This window comes from Equus quagga, chromosome 16 (assembly GCF_021613505.1).
Source record: "Equus quagga isolate Etosha38 chromosome 16, UCLA_HA_Equagga_1.0, whole genome shotgun sequence".
In the NCBI taxonomy this organism is placed as follows: Eukaryota; Metazoa; Chordata; class Mammalia; order Perissodactyla; family Equidae; genus Equus; species Equus quagga.
Window position 1 is genome coordinate 60,539,566 of NC_060282.1, and position 24,347 is coordinate 60,563,912.

The 24,347-nt window shown below is 39.7% G+C and overlaps 1 protein-coding gene across 3 annotated transcripts in view; it reads right to left on the reverse strand.

Moving 5' to 3' along the window:
* Positions 1 to 24,347, reverse strand: part of ASPH (aspartate beta-hydroxylase) — a 208,054-nt gene that overhangs the window by 71,483 nt on the left and 112,224 nt on the right. For all 3 annotated transcript variants that reach the window (XM_046641925.1, XM_046641924.1, XM_046641926.1), the window contains one exon: positions 4,118 to 4,203. In XM_046641925.1, the coding sequence (XP_046497881.1) occupies positions 4,118 to 4,203 (86 nt within the window). The remainder of the gene's footprint in view (positions 1 to 4,117; positions 4,204 to 24,347) is intronic.

Genomic DNA, 24,347 nt, shown 5'->3' on the forward strand with positions numbered 1-24,347 from the left:
CTAACAGTGAATTTCCTAATTTTAGCATCTTTTGCAAACCCAAATAATCATGTTCTGGTCTTTTTTTTCCCTTTACCATTCCTTCCTTATCTCTTTCCCCTTTTACTATAAGCAGCAAAAAGAAACCAGGACACACTTTCATCAAATTGCTTGGAAATCTCCCTGCTGAATATCCAAGTTCATCACTTACAAGTTTTTTTTCCACACGACTGTAAGATACAATTCAGGTAAGTTTTCTGATACTTGCAACAAGGACTGCCTTTCCTCCAGTCTTTAGTAACATGTTCTTCCTTCTGGGCCCTTGCCAGAAGTGCCTTTAATGTCTATATCTCTATCAACATTCCGTTCATAATGACATACGTATTCTCTAAGATGACAGAAGCTTTCTCTACTGTGCTGCTCACTCCCCCTGAGTCCTCACCAGAAGCAGACTTAATGTCCATGTTTCTACCAACAGTCTGCTTAAGGCAATCCAGGCTTTTGCTACCATGCACCTCAAAATTCTTCCAGCCTCTACTCCTTACCCAATTCCAAAGTCTTTTCTGAATTTTTCCATATTTGCTAGAGCAGCACCCCACTGCCCAGTACCAAAATCTGCGTTAGTTTCCTATGACTGCTGTAACAAATTACCACAAACTCGGTGGCTTAAACCAACAGAAATCTAGTCTTTCACAGCTCTGGAGAACAAAGTCCGAAATCAGTTTCACCGGGCTGAAATCAAGACGTCAGCAGAGCTGTGCTGCCTCCAGTGGCTCTAGGGGCGAATCCTGTTTCTTGCCTCCTGACAGCATTTTTTGACTTGTGGATGCATCACTTCAATCTCCAATTCTATACACACACATTGCCTTCTCCTCTCCGCGTGTGCTTTCTCCTATTTTGTCTGTATCAAATTTCCCTTTGTCTCACTCTTCCAAGGAAACACGTTTTTCCATTTAGGGCCCAACTGGATAACCGAGGACAGTCTCACCGTCTCAAGATCTTTAACTTAATCATATCTGCAAAGACCCTTTCTCCAAATACCATAACATTTACAGGCATTAGGACATGGATATTTGGGGGGGTGTGGGGGGAGGGACCATTTTCAGCCTACCACATGCCTTATGCAACTTAAATTGCAAATGTTGAGGCTATTTTTGTGAAAATTATGCTAAATGCACCATTACCAGATTTAAAACACAGGAATAGCAGAGTTCATAACAAAATGCCTAAACTATTTTGTTCCTGCTTGAGACTCCCTACTTAGTTGGCCATCAAGGCTATCAACATCAGGAATATTTTGGCTCCGTCTTAGGCATCCTTTGGATCCCCTTAAGACAGAGGCTGTGTGTCCTTCCTAAGGGACTGTCAGCCCTGTTCTCCCCTCAGCTGTCTGGCAAAGTGAATGTGTTTGCCTTTAGTCTGGAAGAATTTCCCCTTCCCAGGTTATTACTAGAGAATATAGTCCCTAACACCATTGTGCAATTCTTATTAAAAAACCTCAACTGCAAGATACAACGCTGGTGAAGAATTGCCTGAAAATCACCTGTTCTTCCACGTAGCTTATATTTTATTCTAGGACCAAGACAGTTCACTGGACAGACATGGACTTGGGCCCACTGCTTTGGCATGAGGCCAGTGGCTGCACTGAAGGACATTAGGACACAGCCCTGCAGAGGTATTGCAGAATCTGTTGGTGTGACATGAGGGAGGAGGTTCCGCAGTCCATCAGAGTACCCTTTATGAAGACCTACAGTGGGACATTTCTCTCTGGACTTGGTGCAGAACAGCTATTCTGATGGACACTATTCATCCTACAGTGACACGCTGCTCCCCTGGTGCTGCCTACACGTTACTTCATGCCTAGCTCCGTTCAGAGTCTGCGTGGTGTGAACCTTCCTGTGCCGACATTACTCTGGCTTTATTAAATTTTCCTTCCTCTCTTTTTTTCACTTATAATAAAATAATAATAAATGATTCCAACAAATAAATGAACATTTCAGTATAAAATTTCAAATCCTTTTTCTGAGGGTAAGAAGGAGTTTTAAATGATAAACATTATTTTTTAAAAATAATGATTGAAATGTGATCTGATCTATATATTTTTGAAGGAAAAATAAAGCGGCCTCAGACTTTCACATAGCATAGTACTTGAAGCTAGGATGTGAACCGAGTCTGCACCTCCTCTGCCAAAGGTGTGCCTCAGCATGGGCCTCAGCTACTCCAGTGCATCCGCTGCATCACTTGAAAATGCCAGCTATAAAAAAACCCTAAAAGACTTAATTATGCTGACGATTCCGGGAATAATTCACATCCCTGTTGTTTCAGAAGCAAGAATTGCCTTTGTGGCCACTTCTTCCTCCATTATTTACCCTGTTATAGATTCAGGGTGCTCCTTGAGGAAAGCATCATAATTTCTCCAAATAAGCAAGAATCAGAGAATACCCCATGGATTGTTCCAGTACTTTTATGTCCCACTAACTTATGTGCCCCTTGATAACTGAGCCCTTCTTTACTATTCATTATAAAATTACATAAAAATTCTATTGTAAAGCTGTTCATTTGTTCTTTATCCCAAAAGTCGCCTGTGAAATAGGCATCCCATACTTTCATATATGGCATTTAGTACTGAGAAAGTAGAGAAGGCCAAACAGGTGATAGAAAAAGAAATCTTGGCTTCGTCTCTATTAAGAAATGCAAATTTCCTACATTAGTAGATGGCTTCATTTTATAGAGCTAAACAAGGCAGACTCAGAAATCATTCCATATGGTTAATTTAGTGAACAACGACTTTGCTGCAATATTCTTTGGGGTTATTACATTTTTATTGGCTGGTAAAGAGCATAAGCCAACTTCGGCTTGGGAACCTGGTCTAATGATAGTTACAGAAGCCTTCATGCTCGCTGGGACATTTCCAATAAATGTGTGGGAAGCACATTCCTGTCCCACTTCAGTTCCTAATGTGGGTGTTCTTACTGTTTTTGCTGATTTACTTACAGTCCCCTCGTCCCTTTCTTTGCAGCCAATGTCTACTGAAAAAAAGCGTCTTACAGGAAAACTAATGAGCACTACACCAAGTATAAATTCAAGGACAGAGTAGAGAAGAAGAAATTTCCAGGAAAAACGAATAGACGACTGAGTGACGATGTCATTAAATACAGTATCATAAGTATTTGGCCTGAAAATTAGAGGGATATGACTGAATTAAGAGAACAAATAACTTCAATTTAGTGTCAATTCACTGTTTTCAAAAACTGTAATATCTAGAAACAAATGACAATATTACTAATGACAAAGCAAAACATAAAACAGTTACTCTGAAAAATGGAGGTGCATGAGGTTAACCCAAGTGAGAAGAATGTTAAACCTAACATCATTTCACCTAACATTAAATATTCTAAGAGTATTGGACTAACTTGTGTTTTCTTTTTGCATCGAGGTGCTATAAAATTAAAACCTCCATTTGCATGGTACTTAACAGTGTTGATGTTTTTTTTAAAAGTCTCATTTGATCTCTAGAAAAACCAAGAAGGAAGCAGGAAGAGTACTTATTAGCCTAATTTTTTTTTTTTGTTTTGTTTTTGAGGAAGATCAGCCCTGAGCTAACTGCTGCCAATCCTCCTCTTTTTGCTGAGGAAGCCTGGCCCTGAGCTAACATCCGTGCCCATCTTCCTCTACTTTACATGTGGGACACCTACCACAGCATGGCTTGCCAAGCGGTGCCATGTCCGCACCCGGGATCCGAACCAGCGAACCCTGGGCGGCCGAAGCAGAACGTGTGTATTTAACCGCCGCACCACTGGGCCGGCCCTATTTCTCTAATTTTTTAAATAAGAATACTGAGGCTCAGACTGGCCAAGTGATTTGTCCAAAGCCACACGACTAGAATGTGATGGAAGTGGGCTGACTCCCAAGTCAGCTGGCCTGAAGGTAACTTCTGTTTCCATTTGGCCATTACAGCTGCAATTCTTTTCATTTGATTCATTTCTCGTGGAATGCTGATGTGCCTGGGGAAAAATCCACTCCATTCAAAGGTTGTTTCTCTCACATTTTTTTTTCAACAAATCAAGAGTAACGCCTGAGTTTAATTAACAACTAAACCATTGCACATTTTCTGCGCAAAACAAAAATATCAACCTACCCTTTTACGGAGTTTTTCTGCAGCATCAAGTTCAGCTTTAATAGTCTTATCAAATTTATTTAATAGTTTAGGCTTCTTTTTCTTAACTGAAAGAAAAAAGAGGTTTTTATTTTTTTATTGAGAAACAGCTATTAAGAATAGTCATTTATGAGTAGTGAGAAACCTAGCGTTGGTCCCAAACCTGTAACTACAGGAGCCAGCACACTCCCAGCTCACCTTCCGACCTCCTTACCCACATCCACTATGACACAGTCAGTAACTGCCAAGCCACAGGGAGACAGTGCAGCCCTCACTTATCCCCAAAAGTGTTCTTGGGAAACTGGATGGATGCTGGTATCCTGAAACTCTCAGAGATACTGGCCCAGTTTCTGGAGTGAAAATGGTAGGTACGATTCTAAACTCTTATGATCAACTTCTCGGCTAAGTCCAAAAGACTGCTTAAAATAGTTTTTGCATATATCTACAATGTTTCTAATCAGATAAAGATAAAAATGGGAAGCTACTCTCAAAAAAGTCAAGTAAACAGAATTTCTTAGCATAGCACTCAAGCCTCTTCCTTTGAATCCTGGACCTGCCATTCCAGCTGTATTCCATACTTTAGCCAAACTGGATTTCCCCATGTTCCCCAATAAGCTTTGTGCCATTTCTGATGCTACTTTCTCCAAACAAAATGGCCTATTCCTTATCTTTGTCAGTTGAAAATATGCCCATCCTTCAACAACTAGCTCAAAACCACACTCCTTATAAAGTCTCCCCACATATCACTCACTCAAGTGCTCCGTTTTCCCTCTTCCTCTTCCCCCCCAACCCCCCACCTGAACTGAAGTCCACAGCACCCTGCATATTTCTCTTTTATGGTTTAGTCCTTCTTCCATATGACTTTTACCATAATCTTTTGTGCACTTATTTTAGTCCCTTTCCAAACCATAAGCTCCTGCAGAGTGGCAGCATGTCTTAGACGCCAACTGACTTGATTCATGCTTACTTAGCATGAAGTCACAGGCAGCAGGTGAGAGGGCGGGTCCTGCTGGTAGACACCCAGCGAAGCCCGTGGAGTGGATGGATATCAAGTGCTCCCTGGAAGCCCAGAGTAAATAACCCCATCTGAGGACTCAGGAGAGCGACAAGGGCAGGCCCCGGAAGGCTAAGTCAGATGTTCCTGATAGAGAAGAGGACTGGTGGTGGACAGGGGGAGGAGTAGGGGGGACAAGAGAAATGAGCACAGTCAGGAGAGAACTTTCTCAATGTTCTGACATTAAACCTACACATTCAGTTACTTTTGCTCTATCCTATCATGAGCGAAGGAAGAGGGTCTCTCCTTCCCAAGGTTACCCCCCTCCACACGCACACCTGCCCTTTGCCTTCTGCCTCTCCTCTGAACGTCTCCTCATTCTCTCTCTGGCTTTTAGCCCCTATTGGCATTTAATACAGCTGACATCTCTGTGTCTTAAAGCTGATCAACCAACCAACTAAGACCAATCAACTAAGACCAACCTCAGCCTGCCCTCCTCCACTTGCCATCCTCTCTTCCCCTCCCCTCAGCCTGGCTCTCTCTCGACCCACAGAGCCCTGCCTCCCTCACCCCACATATGGGCTAAAGCAAGTGTTCTGGAAGGAAGGGGAGCTCAGTGGTTAAGAGTCACGGCAAGGTCTAAGTCCCAGCTCTGTCATGTCCAGGATCTGTGACCAAAGCTGGTACTAAACTTTTCTGACTCCCACTTCCCTAATCTGTTAAACGAATGTACTGTTTTTGAGAACTAAATCGATATCATATGTGGGCAAACAGCACAGTGCCTGGCATATACTAACTGGTCTGTACCTGAGAGCTAATAATGCCTACGGCCTCCTCTGCAGGGCCTTTTCTTCCTATCCTCCCTGCCCCCTTTGCAGCAGCTGACACAGCTCACTCCTCCCTGAAATGCTCCTCTCCTTGACTTCCGCATGGCCATCTTTCCTGGTTTTCCTCCTTATTCTCTGGCCTCTCCATTTCCTCCCCATCTCCTCTGTGGCTCCTGTCCTCTGCTGATCCCTGGGATGTTGTGCTCCTTAGTGCCAGTCTTCAGCCCTCTAAAGAGCTTTAACTGTTAATTTTCCAACTGAGCTACAAATTAACTAGTTAATTTTCTATGTGTTACAAAAATCATAAATCTAAAGTGCCTACAATTTATGTCACAGATACCTCAAGCTCAGTAGATAAGATACGGAATTCACTATTGCTCACAGATCTATTCTTTCTCATATTTACCCTATTTTAGAAGATGGAGCCATACTCATCTGGTTGTGCAAATCACAAACTTCGCTGGAAAAGGCCAGTAAAACAGGGCAAAGAAAGAACATGTGGAATTATGCAAATGAAGACCGAGCAGAATCGCTACTATTTTTTTAGCGCTCACTCTGTGCCAGTCTCCTTCTATTCTCTCAACCTCCTGGATACAGGGAATTTAACCTCACAGATGTGGTGATGAGGTTCCAAAAAGGTCAGTCTCTTGACAAGTCCCCTCTCTTGTCCACACAGGAGGAAGGGGGCACTTATTTCCCACTCATACGGTTTCCAAAAGGAGCGAAGTTTCCTAGAAACCCTTAGCCTCTTGCCTCTCCCCTCAGGGGAGGTGGTGTGACTTCTCTGATTACTGAGTTAGGGGAAGGGACAAGGTGCTGTAGCTCACTTGCACTCCTTTTCTTCCTCCGAAGAGCATGCATCCTGCGCTGAGCTGATCACACATCCTACAGGGAGGGGTTGCACTTGGGAGACCCAGGGCTGTTCCCCGCCACCTAGCGTGGGTGGGAATATCTAATTCTGGAGTTCAGTATTAAGACACCTATTCTTCCTGCTCTTCCAAGCCTCACCCTTCAATGCAGCTCTATCAGTAAGCACGTGGGTCCTTTAATCACCTTTCCTTTATTTCATTCCTTGTGCCTCTTTGTTAATTGCTATGCTCTTTTATTTGTTTATTCCACCTTCCTCTTCTTCCCTCTCCAAACCCTCAGGCCCTCTTTGCTTGAAAGAAATAAATGTCTAAAGCAGAGAGTGAAAAAAATTGTAACGGGCATTTTCAACTGTGTGTCATCACGTGTTAGCAGACATGCTGAGGATACGGAAAATGAATTGACATTTGACTGAGTTGTTGATTTACAGTGGTGGGAGCTAGTGTCTTGTCATCTCAGCACTGACTTATGCCTCTCAATTGCTCATTTTGATTTTGGGGAAGTCTCTGTCAGCAGATTGCCAGTGGGACCAGGCAAGCCTGCAGTGTCCTGAGTAGAGGGTTTTACTGCTGGCATCATCAGTTTCTGCAAACATGTCTCCCATGTTATACAGTTAAAGTTAACATGAGATTTATTTAGAAGAAAAAGAAACTATTGGCAGTTCAAGACGTCCACAATAGTCAACAGTAAAATAATGTTGGTTAAACAGCCATACTGTATGTGTCTTAGTGTCAAAATATTTCAATATCATCATGAAAAAGAGACAAAATATTTAAAATCTCATAGCATCCATTACCAAGAAATTACTTGGTTCCATCTTTCACATATCTTCTATTTAATAGCTCCCAACTATTGCTGCTCTCTTTGAAATTCAAGTTTTGTTCTATCATGCCTATTTTTATTTTTAAGTGTAGAAAAAATGTAAAGCAATTTTCCCAATTGTTAGAAAAACAGATCTCTTCCTTCCTGTTCTGGGAGGCCCATTGCCTAGCTGCAGAAACAGTGGGCTAATGACTGGACCAGGTTGAATGCTCTCAGGCTCCTTTGGGCCTCAGTTTTTTCAACTACACATGAGTGACATAGGCTGGTTCTCTTAAGCTCTCTTTGAACTCGAAAATCCTGTGCTTCTAATTTTCAGTTGACTTAAATCATGTTAATAATCTTTCAAGGCAAACCTAGAAGGTACTGGAATGAATTCTGAATTTTGTTGAATATGGATTTTTAATAATGGTTTAGGAGGAAGCTGCCTATGCTATATTAAACTTTGTATATATTTTGTAATCACTGCCATTACAAGTATTTTACCCTTTGCCAAAACCACAAAGAAGGAAGAAAAGCGACCAGGTATATTTCAAACCCTTAGTTCTCTTGCTATGCCACGGTTGAAACATTAAGAGCAAATAAAATGGGAAAAAAGGAAAATAAAAGAATAATTAATGGCATAAGAAAAGCACTAATGATGCACACTTAGATTATATAAAAATAAATGTTGAGTCTCTTTCATTTCCACTTAGTCCATCGAAGATGTTTTTATATTATGCCTTATGGGGAAAAGTTGGACACCAATACAAATAGACACAAAATTTTTGCATCACTCTATGCTCTAGACCCATTCCATTGACAAGTGACAAAAATGGCAGTGTCGGCCACAAGGTAGGAAGGAAAGCAGCAATCTCCTCCTAATCAGTCTCCCCACTTCCCGTCTGTCCCCATGCTCTAGACTGTCCTGAGGCTCTTTCTGAAACACCATCTGTCCATGTCTCCCACTGCTTAAAATACACCCATGGATCCCCCCGGCATACAAAATAAAAACTAAATTCCTTAGAATGCCATCCTATCAATCTTGCTCCTAGTTATCCACCCAAGAGAAATGAAAACAGACAACCACACAAAGATTTGTAAGTGCATATTCACTATAGCACTGATCACAACAGCCAAAACGTAGAAAAAACCCTAACGCCCATCACCTGGTGAATGGACCCACAATTTGTGGTACAGCAATACAATGGAGCACTACTCAGCCATAGTACGAAGAATGCAACAACACAGATACCTCTCAAATGCATTATGTTAAGTGAAAGAGGCCAAATTCAAAAGGCTACTGACTGGATGGTTCCCTTTATGTGGCATTTTGGAAAAAGAAAAACTGTAGGGAAAGGAAACAGATAAGTGGTTCCAGAGGATGGGGTAGGGAAAGGGGTTGACTACAAAGGGTACAGGAGAATTTTGGGGTTACAAAGTTCTATATATTTATTGTGGTGAATAAACTGTATCTAGATGTCTTTGCATACGTCAAAAGTAACAACTGCACACTACAAAAGGTGAATTTCATCATATGTAAATTATACTTCAATATCTGAATTAACAAAGTCATAAGGAAGAGAGAAACCACATGATTCTCAGTGAAGACTCTTATTATAGGTATAACAGTATGAAAAGCATTTGGGTGTAAAAATGTCATACTTTTAAAGGAAAATTAAATCTGGTTTTGAGCTCCCTTCCCCACTACTGGGAGGTAATTCAAACTCAATCATGCTTAAGAGGCTCCTCCCTGCACAAAAAAAGAAAAAGGAAAAAAAAAACAAGCCTTTCTAAATCTAACTAGGCCCTCGATGACATGTATGTATTTTCCTTATTTAATATCCCAGCTGCCTTTTCTGCTCCTGACTGCCCCTCTGCCTTACCATTCATTCCAAGCACATTATTCTTTCAACTACTCTTACACTACATCAAATCATTGCTGTTCTGCAGTGTGTGACTCCGTACACGGAGGAGAGAGCCTCAGGACTTTGGATTGAGACCAACTTTGTTCACTGGCTCATTCATTCATTCAACTATTTGCTAAAATGGGACTGTGTTCCAAGGATTGTGCTAGGTGCTAGGAATTCAACAGAACCTTCCTCGAGGAGGCTACAGTCTTACTGCCCAGAAAGATGTAAATGGGTAATTAACCCTTAGGGGAATGATATAAGTGTGGACCAGGAATGGTGCTAATCTAATTGGGAGGGGAGGGAAAGTGACAGCTGAAGTACACCCAGGTAGAGACAGAGGGAAGAGTATTTACTTTGTAATTCAATTACAATTGGGAACTTATACTGTCACCTTAGTTATTTTTCTTGGAAGTGAAAGGCTAAAAATCTCCTCCTGTTGGATGCTACAGTTTGGTGCCATCTATGTGAATGTTCTTATTATAGGAATTTTGGAAAGCTGAAGGTGGAGACATTGCTCAGGGATCGCAGGTACTGAGTTGCGTTCTCCCCACATCTGAGGTCATGGCCTTAGTGATGCTGAGCCTGCTTCATGAGCCAGGAGAGGCCCGGAGTGCATGTTCAGGGAGTATAAGTCTTGTTGAGAGACAACATACACCCCGACTATGACAGGGCAGTGGCATAGCAAGAATTGGGCTTTTGAAAACATAAGACAAAGTAGACAGCTGGGGCTCCCGCCCCCACCAGACAAGAGATCCTAGATGCCCACGAAACCAGACTGACGGTCATGGCATCTGCTCTTGCCCTGGGCTGTCATTTTGCTTTAGACACAATTTTGTCTGCCTAATTAAGGACATTAATTTAACTTTATTCTGAGAGCGAGGAGCAAGAGAGAACGAGAATTTCTCCCACTAACTCAAAAGCCACCTGAAATGCCTTATTTATTCAAGAAAATAATGTACACCTTCAGCTCTTTCACAGTTGAGTTTCCTTGAATCAGCTTTACTGCCTTTCACAAACGGGCCCCTAGTCTCTATTTTCATCTCCTGTTACCTACCTGTAGAGCATTTTATATCTCCTTTATACAGCCTCTCGATGGCATGAACTTTACACCTTTGTGACTTTCCTCATGGTGTTTCTTTCCTAGAAAACTCTTCCCTCTATTTCTATCAAAGAATACTCTGTATTTCAACTTTTTAAGACCTAATTTTAATGCCATTTCCTCTTTCAAGTCATGTAAGACATCTTCATGCAAAAAAAAAAACCTTTCTCTTCTGTGCTCATATAACATTTTGTTTCTGGAAATAGAAAAGTTGTCAGGCTGTATTTAAGTTGGTTGTATATATAGTGTGCGCTCACTCACCCTCTATCTCTTCCTACTCCCCCTCCACCTCCTGGATTGTTAATTTTTGTGAGGAAAGAACTTTGTCTTACTCATAATTTATTTACAGCATCTAGCACATGGCCTGTCCTATAGATATTCCTCAACAAATGTTTCTGAATGTATGGATGCATGCAAGCATGAATGAATCAAGACATTCTAGAAGGGGAAAGGGCAATGTCAATTTATAACTTGGGCCTATCAGCTGTTTCAACAGAAAATTATAAGCAACCAAGACAGAGAACAAACTGAGAGTAGCTCACTTTATAAAGAAGGTCTAATCCAAAAAACGTCAATGGATGACAATGGAGGAGACAGAGGAGGAAAATAAGAAACAAGGTATGTATGCGACAATTTCCACTGAAGATCTTATAGAGAAGACCGATAGTTATTTCATATGTCTTATTCCACTTAAGTTTTTGTAGTGTATTTAGCAATTTAGAACACAAATGGCAGAACACTACACACAATTAACCAGTAAGTTTTTGGGCTGCAAAGTTCAGGTAATTTTAGTAGAACATCACTAAGCAGCTCACTTTTATGTTCTGAGTCATTGCTTAATACCCTATCAAATTATTTGCTGATAGTAACAGTTGACATTTATCAGTCACTTACTCTGCGACACATGTGTGACTCACCCAGTTTGCACAAATTGTAAACAGTGGGAGCCAAGACTGGAGCTTGGGGTTGTCTTGACTCCAATGTCTATGCTTTTGACCATTTTGCATTATCTCTGGCATCTGGCCCAGAAGTTAAGAAACTAGGATGTTCCTAAGGGCTTTGAGAGTGACGACAGAGTGGAATTAAGTGTAAGTATTGTGTTGAATAAAAGAAGTAGTTGAACTTTGCACTACTTGTCTCAAAGGATAAAGGTAGTTAAATAACCACAGTAATTTTCCTTCATTTTATATCTCAAAGACCCAGTGTTTACACATTACACAGAGACACTTGGCCTAGTAGGAAGATCCCAGGATACGGCGTCTGGAGGCCAGGCTGTGAGCCTTGGTTCTGCCCTTCTTGGGCAACTTGCTTAATCTCACTTCCCTGAAATAGGGATAATATCTGACCCCCATCTATCAACCATAAAGGAACATAAAACATCATATCAATGTTAATCATGACTTCCATCTGTAATACCTAATTTTCACTTACTTTAAAACTTCTGCTCTTTAATTAAATGAGAGATGTGTATGACATCCCCTATTAGTAAATGTTTGGGGAATTATTCTTATTATTTTTTAAAGATACCTCATTTGCTCTACTGTCAAACATTTCCCTGGCAGAGATCTGGGGCAATTAATAACTTTGCCACATGCTACCTGCATCCAGCTCATACTTCCTGAGTCAACAGAGGCCTAGGGGGCAGAGGAGCCACAGTCTACTCCCCTGCTCCTCAAACCTTTCAAGCAGGACCCTGCTTTTGGTTCTAGGTATCCAAAGGCGGAATTTGATGAAAAATAATCTAAAAAGCAAAACAATTAAAGGGAAGGAAAAGTAAGACTGAAATAAGATGTTGAAGAAAAACGTGCTTTATATCTGAGACACAGCCTAAAGCTCAAATAGTCATGTAATTGCTTTATTGCAATATTATTCACGTTAATTAACAGTTAACCCAAGACAGAGACCCCACTACATATTTTAATTTTCCTGTATTAGAATTGGAAGTTAATTTTACATTTTTAAAAAAATCAATGATAATTTCAATATAAGGAAAAAAAACCCTAAATTTCTCTGGCAGTGAGGTAAATCTCTAAATTAAGGGAAATGATTAAAAAGAAGGAAACAATAGAGCAAAACATTCAAGACTTCAAGAATCCAGTACTAGGCTTTTTGATGACATTCTATCTGCTGGGTACCAGGAAAGCAAGCCAGCACCTACCAGTGCTCCTCCAAAGCACCAGGAGAAGATGTGGGGAGGAGCTCTCCGGTTCTTTTCTCTTTCATTTAAAAGTGGGAATCATGCAAGGTATTCTACTGCTATGCTTCACATGGGGGTCTGAAATAAATCTGCTATCATATCAAGAGAGAGCCATGTTACTCGCTGTTGAGAAACCCAATCAACTACTGTTGATATTGAAGTGCTACTGGCAGGAGTCTTTGTATTATCACTGTGAGAAATGAAAATTAATGGGTTTGATGCAAAAAGATCCCTTTCTGAGGCTAATTCCCCTACTACTATCTACCTTGTAGGTACACAGTACTGGGAGAAGAGGTCAATCTGGGCAACTCTGGGGAGATTCTCCTACCTGCCGGCCTTTACTGCAGACTGGCGGGAAGAGGGGTGGTAAGCTCTCTCCTTGCCTCCTACAGCTAAGGAATAATGGACTTTGTTCTCCTCATAATTAAATATCAACTACATACCAGCAGGAGTTCAATATTCAAAGCTTAAACCGAAGAGTTAACATAAATATTTTTCAGCTGAGAGACACTAATAATACAACACAGTAAACATTATATAAAGGGCAATTGTTTTCATCTGCCCCTTCTATTGAAATAATGTGGGATTCAGCTGGGAGCATTCAACGGCGCCAGTAAGTATTCCAGTTTATTAAATGTAGTCCGCTGTGTCCCCATAGGGTTGTTTTAATAAATTATACATCACTCCCCTTCTAGAGTAATAATCCTTTAACAGATGTGACCCCATATGTTAAATTAGAAATTTCAGAGACGCTAAGCGATGTGTTTTCTATACATAACAGAAACCCCTTCACTGCCAGGGCAATCCACAGGCTTACCAACAGCTGCTCCAGACATTATGAATTTCACCTCCATGTGTACTCTTCCATGAGACAATAACCACCTTCCTCAAGTTTTATTTTAGATACAATTCTAACAGTCTCGGTCTTCTGGTTCCCTAGGCCTTATTACAAGTAACAAATTAAAGAGAGTGAGGGTTGCTTGAATCAGACATATACTCAGCAACAAGAAGTCAAAGCTGACAGACTGAAGTAAAAAGATAGAAAAATCACTAGAAATGAACCCAGCTCAAAGAGCACTGCAATATGGGCGAAACTGTGAAGAGGGAAACAATGCTCTGCACTTCAACAGCCCAAAAGGGACCACTGCACAAGAAGTGATATTCATTAAAATGGGCATTACAGCCTCCAATCACCACAGAAAGTTAAATTATGTATAGCACACAATTTAAAAAGGCGGAGATGAATAAAAAGTTTTTAAGAAAAGTATCTACCAAATTTTGTTAATTTTGTTTAAATGGTGCTTAAGGGTATTTAAAGTCATCTTTAAATGTGTTTCCATAAAATAGTGATTCCCCAGTAATGTCAAAGAAAACAATAATTTCCAAGCCTGGCTGTACATCAGTATCACCAGGGGAACCTGAAACAAAACACATCCCCAAGCACCATCAAGAATGTGTCACAGGGATTGGGGGTGCGGGGGAGAGTATGGGGGCAGGGAGACAAGAACCTATACTAAAAAAAATAGGTACAGGTAATTCTGCTCTGCAGCATCTCAGATATATCTAAAGATTAGTATATATTATATGAGTAAATAATTTAGTATTTGTAAGCTTAGCTTCTAATGCTACCTTATTTTTTTAGTTGATTGTTCAGATGTCAACAGGGGTCTGTATGTTTGATTGGTGTTCGCTGGCATTGATATCGGCTGGTTTTGATTATTACATCTTTCAAGACAGAAGTTATATCTGATTGATACTTTTTTAGACATCATCTGAGATTTCACCAAACACAAGTGGATATCTTTAAATATAACTTGATCATTGCAACGAGACAAATCCCAAGAGTGCCTTTAGAGTTTCTCCCTGTGTGATGAAAATGAAAATTTCATATTACAGAATTTATTAATCTTGGTTTGTAGGATAAGATGTCCACAAACTTTCAATAAGCCCACTCAACTGTAAAGATCTGGATATCCGGGAGATGAAAAATAGTTGAGTTTACTTGGGCAATAGCAGAATGATAGTGACAGACCTGATATTTTTGTTTGTGTATTTTTGTTTTGTTTTGTTTTTGTGAGGAAGATTGGCCCTGAGCTAATATCTGTTGCCAATTTCCGTCCTTTTTCTTGAGGAAGATTGTCGCTGAGCTAATATCTATGCCAGTCTTCCTCTATTTTATGTGGGATGCCATCACAGTGCGGCTTGATGATCAGTGCTAGGTCCCTGCCTGGGATCCGAACCTGCAAACCTCAGGAACTGAAGTGGAGTGCACAAACTTAACCACTATGCCACCAGGCCAGCCCCCAGATCTGATGTTTTAACAAATAGAAAATACATGTTTAAATGACGAGATTTTCATTACAGACAAACGTAAGTATGGATCAGTAACAGAGAAATAAACCTATAATTCAATAATTGAAAAATAAATCCATTACCTTTCTGAAATAAATGTAGTGGAATTAACAATAGAAAAGGGGATGCTTTCTTCTAATACTAAGGTTGACAGCATACTTTAAAAACAAAGTCAAACTGCTAAATATTTCCATATGATATACGAAACAATGGTTTGCAAGACACTGTACATCAAATAATGAAGGGCAGTGACCCCTGAGAGACAGGAATCAAATTTTTAAAACCAATGATAAAAAGAAAACTCTAAATGTAGACACAGAGAATAGACATGTTACATACAAGGAAATAAAAATAAGGATGATAGATTTCTAGTTAGAAGAAAACAGAAGGGAGAACAGAATGGAGCAATAGCTATAAAGTACTGACAGAAAAAAACGTCAACTGAGAATTCCATACCCAGCAAAAATATCTCTCAAAACAAAAGAGAAATAAAGGCTTTTTCAGACATACAAAAGCTGAAGGAATTCACCACCAACTGGCCTGCACTACAAGATACACTAAATGATATTGTTCAGGCAAAAGGAAATGATAACAGTTGGGAATATCGATCTACCCCAAAAAATGAAAGGACTGGAAATGGTAACTACATAGGTTAACATATGTTTTCTTTCTTACTACTTAAAACTCTTTAAAAGATAATGGTTTTAAATAAAACAATTACTTAAACAGAAATAACAATGTAACATAGGCTTTAAAGCATATGTAAAAGTAAGATGCATGACAACAGCACAGAGTTGGAGGGCAGAAGGGGAAGCATATTATTATAAGGTTGTAATAAATATGACACAAATACAGCAGACGTGAAGTAGTATAGCATCACTTGACGGAAGACTGTAATAAATTAAGGATGTATGCTATCAACTCTAAAGCAATCTCTAAAGTAACACAGCAAAGAATTATAGCTAATAGCCCAACAAAGGAGATAAAATGGAATCATAAAAATTATCCAGTTACTCCAAAAGAAGTCAGAGAAAGAGAAAAAATGGAACAAAGAAGGGATCTGACAATAGAAAACATACAGCAAGATGAGAGGATTAAACCTAATCATATCAATAATCACATTAAATATAAATATCCCAATTAAAAGGCAAAGAATTTCACCTTGGATGAAAAAGCAAGACCCAACTATATGCTGACTACAAAAAATGCACTTTAAATAGAAAGACACAAATAAGTTAAAAGCGAATGGGAGGAAGATGGCATGCCATTCTAGTAATATAAAAAATATCAGAACAAAGCTGGAGTGCCTATATTATTGTCAGAGTAGATTTCAGTCCAAAAAATATCATCAGTGGTAAAAAAAAAAAAAAAAAAAGGTCATTTCATACAACAAAGGTATCAATTCATTAAGAGAAAGGTGCAAAGGTAATTCACTGGGGAAAAAAATCTTTTCAGCAAATTCTGCCGGAATAATTGGATATCCATATTTTTAAAATGAATTGCCATCTATACCTTTACCATATACAAAAATTAACTCAAAATGGAACAGAAACCCAAATATAAAAGCTAAGACCATAATACTTCTAGAAAAATCCTAAGAGAAAATCTTTGTGACATTGGGTTAGACAAAGATCTCTTAGGCATGACTCCAAAAGTACCATCCATAAAATAACAAATTCATAAATTAGACTTCATTAAAATTAAAAATATCTTCAAAAGCTACTCTTAAGGAAATGAAAAGATAAGCCAGAGTCTGGAAGAAAATATTTGCAAGTCATATATCTGATAAAAGTGTTATAAAAATAATATATATAGAACTCTCAAAACTCAAAGAATAAAAAAAAAATCCAATAAAAAAAATGGGCAAAAGATTTGAACACTTCACAAAGAAGAGATAAGAACGATAACTAAGTTCATGAAAAGAGCTTCAACAGCATTTCTCACTAGGGAAAGGCAAATTAAAACCAAAATGAGCTACCACTACACACTTATTAGAATGGCTAAAATTAAAGATTTACCATACTAAGTATTGGTAAAAATGTGGAAGAATTGAAATTTTTCTACACTGCTGGTGAGAATGTAATATCAAGTTGTAAATCCATTTTGGAAAACAGTTCCAGAATTTCTTAAGTTAAACATACAACTACCATATGATCTAACCACCCCACTTCCAGGTACTTCCTCAAGGGAAATGAAAGCGTGTGTCCACACAATGACTTCAACATAAATCTTACCAGTAGATTTATTTCTAATAGCAGAAAACTGGAAACAACCCAAACTATTACAACAGTAAAATGGATACTATTCATTCATCAATAAAAAGGAATGAACTATATTACATACTACGACATGGATAAATGCCAAAATAATTGGTGAGTGAAAGAAGCCAGACAAAGAAATGGTAGATGTTGTATGATTCCACTTACATAAACTTCTAGGAAATGTACACTAAGGGACAGGGAGGGACCTTAGTGGATGGCGATGGGAGGGGAATGTAGGACAGCGTACAGGAGAGATTACAGACGGGCACAAGGAAACTTCTGGTGTAATTGGATATGGTCATAATCTTGATTGTGGTGGGGGTTTCATGGCTGTATACATGTCAAAAATTATCAAACTGTAGGCTTTAGGTGAAGTTTATTGTATGTTAATTGTATCTCAATAAAGCTGTTATAATAAACATAAAAACATAACCACAATACTAGAATCACATTTAAAAAGAACTTAATAATTCCTGAATATCATAATTGATACTTTCACTGGAAAGTCAGTGTTTATATTTCCATCACTGCCTTATTTATATTTTTAGAGTTTGTTATTCTGAAATGAGATTCAAACAAGGTTCAAAGATTACAATTGGTTTTGTCTCAAATTAGTCAGAACTTCTCACAGAATCTTGAGAGATACTAATTGTCCAATAAGAAATACTGAAAAGAAGAGTGCCAAGAATATTTTATAATGTCCGTAGCTACTGCCCAATAATTCTATTAAAAAAAAAAATCCAACTGTTAAATAAACCATGACTAATTACAAAAAAAAAAAAAAATCCAACCTAGAATCTGACAATCTGCTCTGATCTGTTACTCTAAACTTCTCCACTACATTAATTTGATTATTATGGATTCCCCAGAGGAATGTGTATATCAGTTTTCAAACCATTTTGACCAACATGTATAGAGTACCCCCTAAGGTATTATGCTGGTTAATGTAGGGGACACAAAGATGAACAGGATATAATCCTGCTATAGGTTGAATGTTTGTGTCCCCTCAAAACACGTGTTGAAATCCTAACCCCCACGATAACGCTATTAGGAGCTGGGGTCTCTTGGAGGTCATTAGGTCATGAGGGCTCGGCCCATGAATTGGATTAGTGCTTTATAAAGAGACCCCACAGAGCTCCCTAGTCCGTTCCATCAAGGGAGGACACAGCACGAAGGCGTTATCCATGAACCAGACACCTCACCAGATACCAAATCTGCCGGCCCTTCGACCCTGGACTCCCCAGCCTCCAGAACTGTGAGAAATAAACTTCTGTCAAGTCACCTAGTTTATGGTATATTTGTCATAGCAGCTCGAAGGAACTAAGACAAATCTCTATCCTCAAATAATTTAGACATTAGAAAGTGGGAAAAAAGTAAATGATGAGAATAGAAGGTTGAAAATTATCAGGCAAAATAATTATAAAATACTTTGGGAACACAACGAAGCGAGGCAGTACTTCTAATTGGAACAAGAAGGTAAGAATCAAGGAAGAACCTGGTGTTTGAGCTGAGTCTTGAAGCACAGAGCTAAGGTGGGATGAGGCAGAGGTCAGGGAAAAGTCTCCCACAGAAAGAGGAAGATAACGGAGGTGGAAGGTGCAAGTGGCAAGTTCAGGGGTCTGTGAAGAGTGAGGCGGAAGCGCACAGGGTCCTGGGGCAGGAACCGTGAGGCGCAAGGCTACACAGGCGGCTTAGAGACAGATTATGGAGTTTCTCAAACAATATTCTCAGGAATTTAGACTTTGTTCCACAAGCAGTGTGGTGTTACTGATGGTCATAGTGAACGACTGTAAAGAACCCGTGTTTCAGGAAGTTTCTCTTGTGAGCACGTATAAATGGAAAAGCAAAGAGGGAAGCAGGAAGTGATCGCCAGAGTCAGAGCGCAAGCCGTCCTGGGGCTGAGGGAACAGCAGTGCAGGGAGAGAGTTACATTCTCGGCTAAATTAAACTGTTAAATTAGGGGGAAAAAGATGTGAACATACAACTATCAGAAATAATCAAATTTGAAAATATTAAAACAATTGTAATTTCTCACCAGTAAAACTTACATTCAGACAAATCTATTTTCACTTGAATAAAAATGCATATATGAATTTCGTTATGTTTATAGATTATCATGTTTTTTACCATAATGAACTACTGAGCATACTGTCACTTAGAAGGTGGTGACATTCTGAAACAGCACAGATTATCGTCAGCCCAAAAGATATGATATGTTGTGATTCTTTTTATGAATAGCACACAGTTTATTTTTATGTAACGCCAGACCACATGTTTTGGTTTTTAACAGATGGCAAACTCTTTTTACCAGGGTTTTAAACCTGCACACTGGGAATGAAAACTATTTATACAGTAAACACTTTAGCTGATCCTATCTTTGGACAAGTTTAATTAAAGAATGAGATACCAACAGCACAATCAAGTGGACTCACGGGAGGAAGCAAGAACTTGCTTCCTTGCTGAATACATTATTTTACCCCAGCAATTTAAAGCTTACATGGAAATTAATGGCACTATTGAGCTTTATAACAAATCCCTTAAACATTTAGCTTTTTTTTTAGCTGTTTTCAAACTCAGTGTTAATAAAGCTTTAACACCCAAGGTAGAAGGGAAGCATAACTTACTCTTTAATGAGATGCCACTACAAGCATTGCTCAAATAGCTCTCCAATATTCTCACACCTTATTCAGCTCGTTGATGTTCATTTCCCACATATAAACACTTTCTAGAAGAACACCCCTGCAGAATCAGTATTCTCCTCTTGCACTTAAGACATTAAACATATTGGGATGTTGGAAGGATAAAGTGTACCAAATTCATCAAGAGCCTCTTAAAAAAGGAGTATATACAAATAAACAATATCAAACAGCATCCGGATTTGGGGATTATTTACATTTTACATAAAATAACAATAGGAGGGAAAGTAAGGACAATAGTTGCTCCTATCTGTATAGCATGACACCAGTGACAAAGGCAAATGACCACCCGACCTACCCAAAAACTGCAGGAGGGCAGGCAGAATCATCTCCATATTTTACACATGGAAAAAGAAAAGCTCCAAGAAGCTAAGAGACCTATTCAAGATCAAATAGCAAATAAGAAGTTCAAGATCAAATGGCAATTAAGAATTGGTAGAACAGAGACTGAAACTCCTGGTAAAGGACCCCTTTCACCACACTACAACAACTTTCTAGTTTTGACCAAGTGACTTCACACTAGTAAGAGGGATTTAAATGCCTGTGAGGAAAATGTTCATGGATAGAAAGAAAAACAAAAAGATGGCTACCTAAGGTTGATGCAGGCTGAACAATAGTCATATCTCCAAATTTCCTGTCATGTTATGGACCTCAACCTCCAAACACCACATTCACCCACGTACGTTAATCTAAAAACAAAACAGATGAAACCAAAAACTTAGTTGAAGATGAATTGACCAAGAGTGGAAACACCAAGTGGATATTTCCATCACTCCAGTGCCAATGCACTAAGTATGTTTGATACTAATAATCTAAAAGGCAACTTTAAAATATTCTTCACTTTTTCCTTCTTTCTAACAAGCATCTTCATTCATGTTTTATAACCACAGGGAAATACTCTACAAAGTGCATTGTTGAACTATTACCATACTTCTCAGGGGTACGCAATTCATGGCACAACAACACGAGCCCTGCTGGGTCTTACACTGCTTGACTCTCCTGACTGTCTGCAAGCGCCACGGAAAAACATACTTGAAGAAATGCACATGGGGTTCAAGGCAGCAGTTATAAAGCAAGATGCAGGATGAATCAAAGTGACAAGGCACAGAAAATAAAAAGCTCACTGGTTCACTGCTTCAAAAAGCTCACAAGTTCACTGGTTTTATGTTGAAGCTATAATTTGCAATTAATCCTACTTCTACCCCATGACTAGCTGAATGACATTAGTAATAACATCACTAATATCGTGCTATAAATGCACAAAGAAGTCAACGATCCTTGAGGGAAAGGAGCCAAATTTCAATGAAGCGTAAACATCAGGGTTATTACCTGAAACACACCTTTTATCAAGCCCTGGCTTTTATGTAAAGGATATCAATTAAAGGCATCATGCTGAATAAACAGATTTCATCCACCTTTATTTCAAGTTGAGTTTTGAGTGTGTTTCACCCAACTTGAGCAGAGCTGGTATTATAATCATGGTAGCTAACTAGCCCTGAAGGCTCCAGATAAATAACATACATATAGTCCTAGAAGCAGGCTTTAATACACCTATTCAACAGGAAACAGGAAAGAACCAAACAGGAGAAGGTGCCATCAATGGTACCGAAGAATCAAAGGAGAGAAAGTGTAAAAATCACTGGATATCAGAAAAAAATGAATTATGACAATCTTTCCCCAAAACGTGTTCAGGAGTTTCAAGACAAGACTCTAATTAGTTTAAACTGTTTTATAGAGGGCATCCCCCGTGATATCCTAGCAGTACTGCTCTTGGAGTAAAGATGAGCCGGCCGTACACAAAAACACCTACGAGCTGTTTTCCGCGTCAATCCATCATCCCTGTCACTAAAAATGATGAAGTATCTGAATTCACAGGTCTAGGCAAAGAGAACTGAAGGATACAACCCGTGCTCACTACCGGAGGACCAGCCCAAATGTCACCCCCCCATGAAGACTTCAGCTGCTCTCCATCTTCCCCAGCAGGCAGTGAACTCTCCTCTGTGCTCCCACAGCATTTTGCTCCTAACCTCCACCTCCTTATAGCGTGGTCTTTTATTTGCTTTGTTTTCAAGGCACTCCACAAAGCATGGCAAACAGAGGAACGTGAAATGTTTGTTAAATTAGTAAATCATCCTCTTAGCTAGAAGCTGCTGTCTCTTTACTCAGTTCCCATGTTCATTCTTTAAGAACGGTTACTACATGGAGTGGTGGCTGGGGTCCCAGGACCTGGCGAAAGAGACTATGCCTTCACCCAACACAAATGAATCCCCTGGAAAAGAAAATGTGTTAGAATTGATGCAATTCCTTCTCTTACTCCCTTCACCCACACGTGCTGACTTCTTAAAAAATTAACCCAAAGGGAAAACTCACAGTGTTTTCTGACTCTACCCTAACCAAGTGGACAAACGTACTTAAGATTTGAAACGAGTTTAGAATTTGCAATATAAATTGCTGCATATTTGCCTTAAGTGATTAATATCTCTAGTAATGAATAATTTGGAGGCTGTATGAAATAGATGCCTTTAACCACTTCAGTGATGTTTTCTTATTGTTTTAATGATAAGAGTTTTAAAAAAGTTCTCCCTGGCAATCCAAGAATGGATCTAAGGTGCCCATGCCCGTTAGACCCATGCTGAGCATTCTGTGGGCAAGGCACAGCCACCTTGTTGGAGAGGGCAAAAGGTGAACCAACAGAGTGGAATGCATTTGCTTCTCATTATTAGGTTTATATTTTTTCCCAAACTTCTTCATCCCGTGTAGGAACGTATCTTCAATAAATGATATGTCCCAGCTCCCCAGATGTTTTGTAACCCACACATGATGAGGGTTAAACTAGTTGTCTGTAATGGTTAAGTAGCAAAAGTCCCCAAGACAGTTTCTGCCCCTGGCTGCCGCAGGAGGGTGGATAAAGAGGACCACAGTGGCGAGAGGGCCTGAACACTGGTCAGCCCGGAAACGGGTCTCTCCTAGTCAAACGCTGGAGAGACAGTCACTGTCCCTCCCAGGCAGCATATCTGCCACATTGGAAAAGGCTCGTCTTGCTTCTAACATTTGCTGGCATCAATGCAACAGTAACTAACAGTAACAGAAAAAGCTAGACCTATGAAAATGTCATTGAGAAAAATCACGTTCTTTAATACCTGAAGTTTGAGCGTGTGTGTAGATGGCAATTGAGAATTTGTTAACATTATTCTCTTTGTCCTGACTCAAATTTGGGAGGTTTAGCAAAGGAATGGACCCACATGAGGTGAGAGGAGTGTCTACAAATGAGCCAGAACATGGGCCGTGAAAGAGAAAAAGGCTCCACAGCCAGCCAGACAGACTCAGACCCGGACAGCCCTCAAACCCAGCTCGTATCCCCCCAAGCCCATGATGAGGAGGTAGTCAGTGTTCCCCAGATCCACAACGCAGCAGGGTCTGCCTACCACTTGTGGCTCACATACGTCTCTTTCAGAGAGCTGTTTAACAAACATACAATTGTTCTTCCCATAGTATAGGTTCAGCTTGTCTCACATAATCCTTTTGTTGTCTTTATATTTTATTAAATTAGATTTTATTTTTTCCTTTTTCTCCCCAAAGCCCCCTGGTACATAGTTGTATATTCTTAGTTGTGGGTCCTTCTAGTTGTGGCATGTGGAACACCGCCTCAGCATGGTTTGATGAGTGGTACCACGTCCGCGCCCAGGATTCGAACCAACGAGACACTGGGCCGCCTGCAGTGGAGCGTGCGAACTTAACCACTCGGTCACGGGGCCGGGCCCTGTATTTTATTAAATTAAAGAATCCCTTTAATGGGATTCAAATAATATCAAAGAATGATATCTGAACCAAGTGGATCCAACGAAAAATTTTTAGTAAAGATGATCCTGGTACACAGGCTAGATTGACCAGGTAAGCAGGACACCTACCTAGCACTTCGCAACCATGACTGCACTTTAGAATTACTGTGTCCCAGAGCTAGGACATGAGAACGGTCGGGGGTGGGACCCAAGGCATTTTCTGAAATACCCCACAGCGATTCTAATATGTAGGCAGGGCTAAGAAGAATCTAGTTGTGTTTGGGTGCCTCGCTGGTTTTAGTAGCAGTTAATTATCCACATATTGGCTTCACATATTCTAGATGGATGGAGGGCGAAGGGGAAAGTGCAAGGCTAAATAAAAGCGTTCAGGCAGCTGATAAAAGACGTGTGTTGCTGATATCCCTGCAC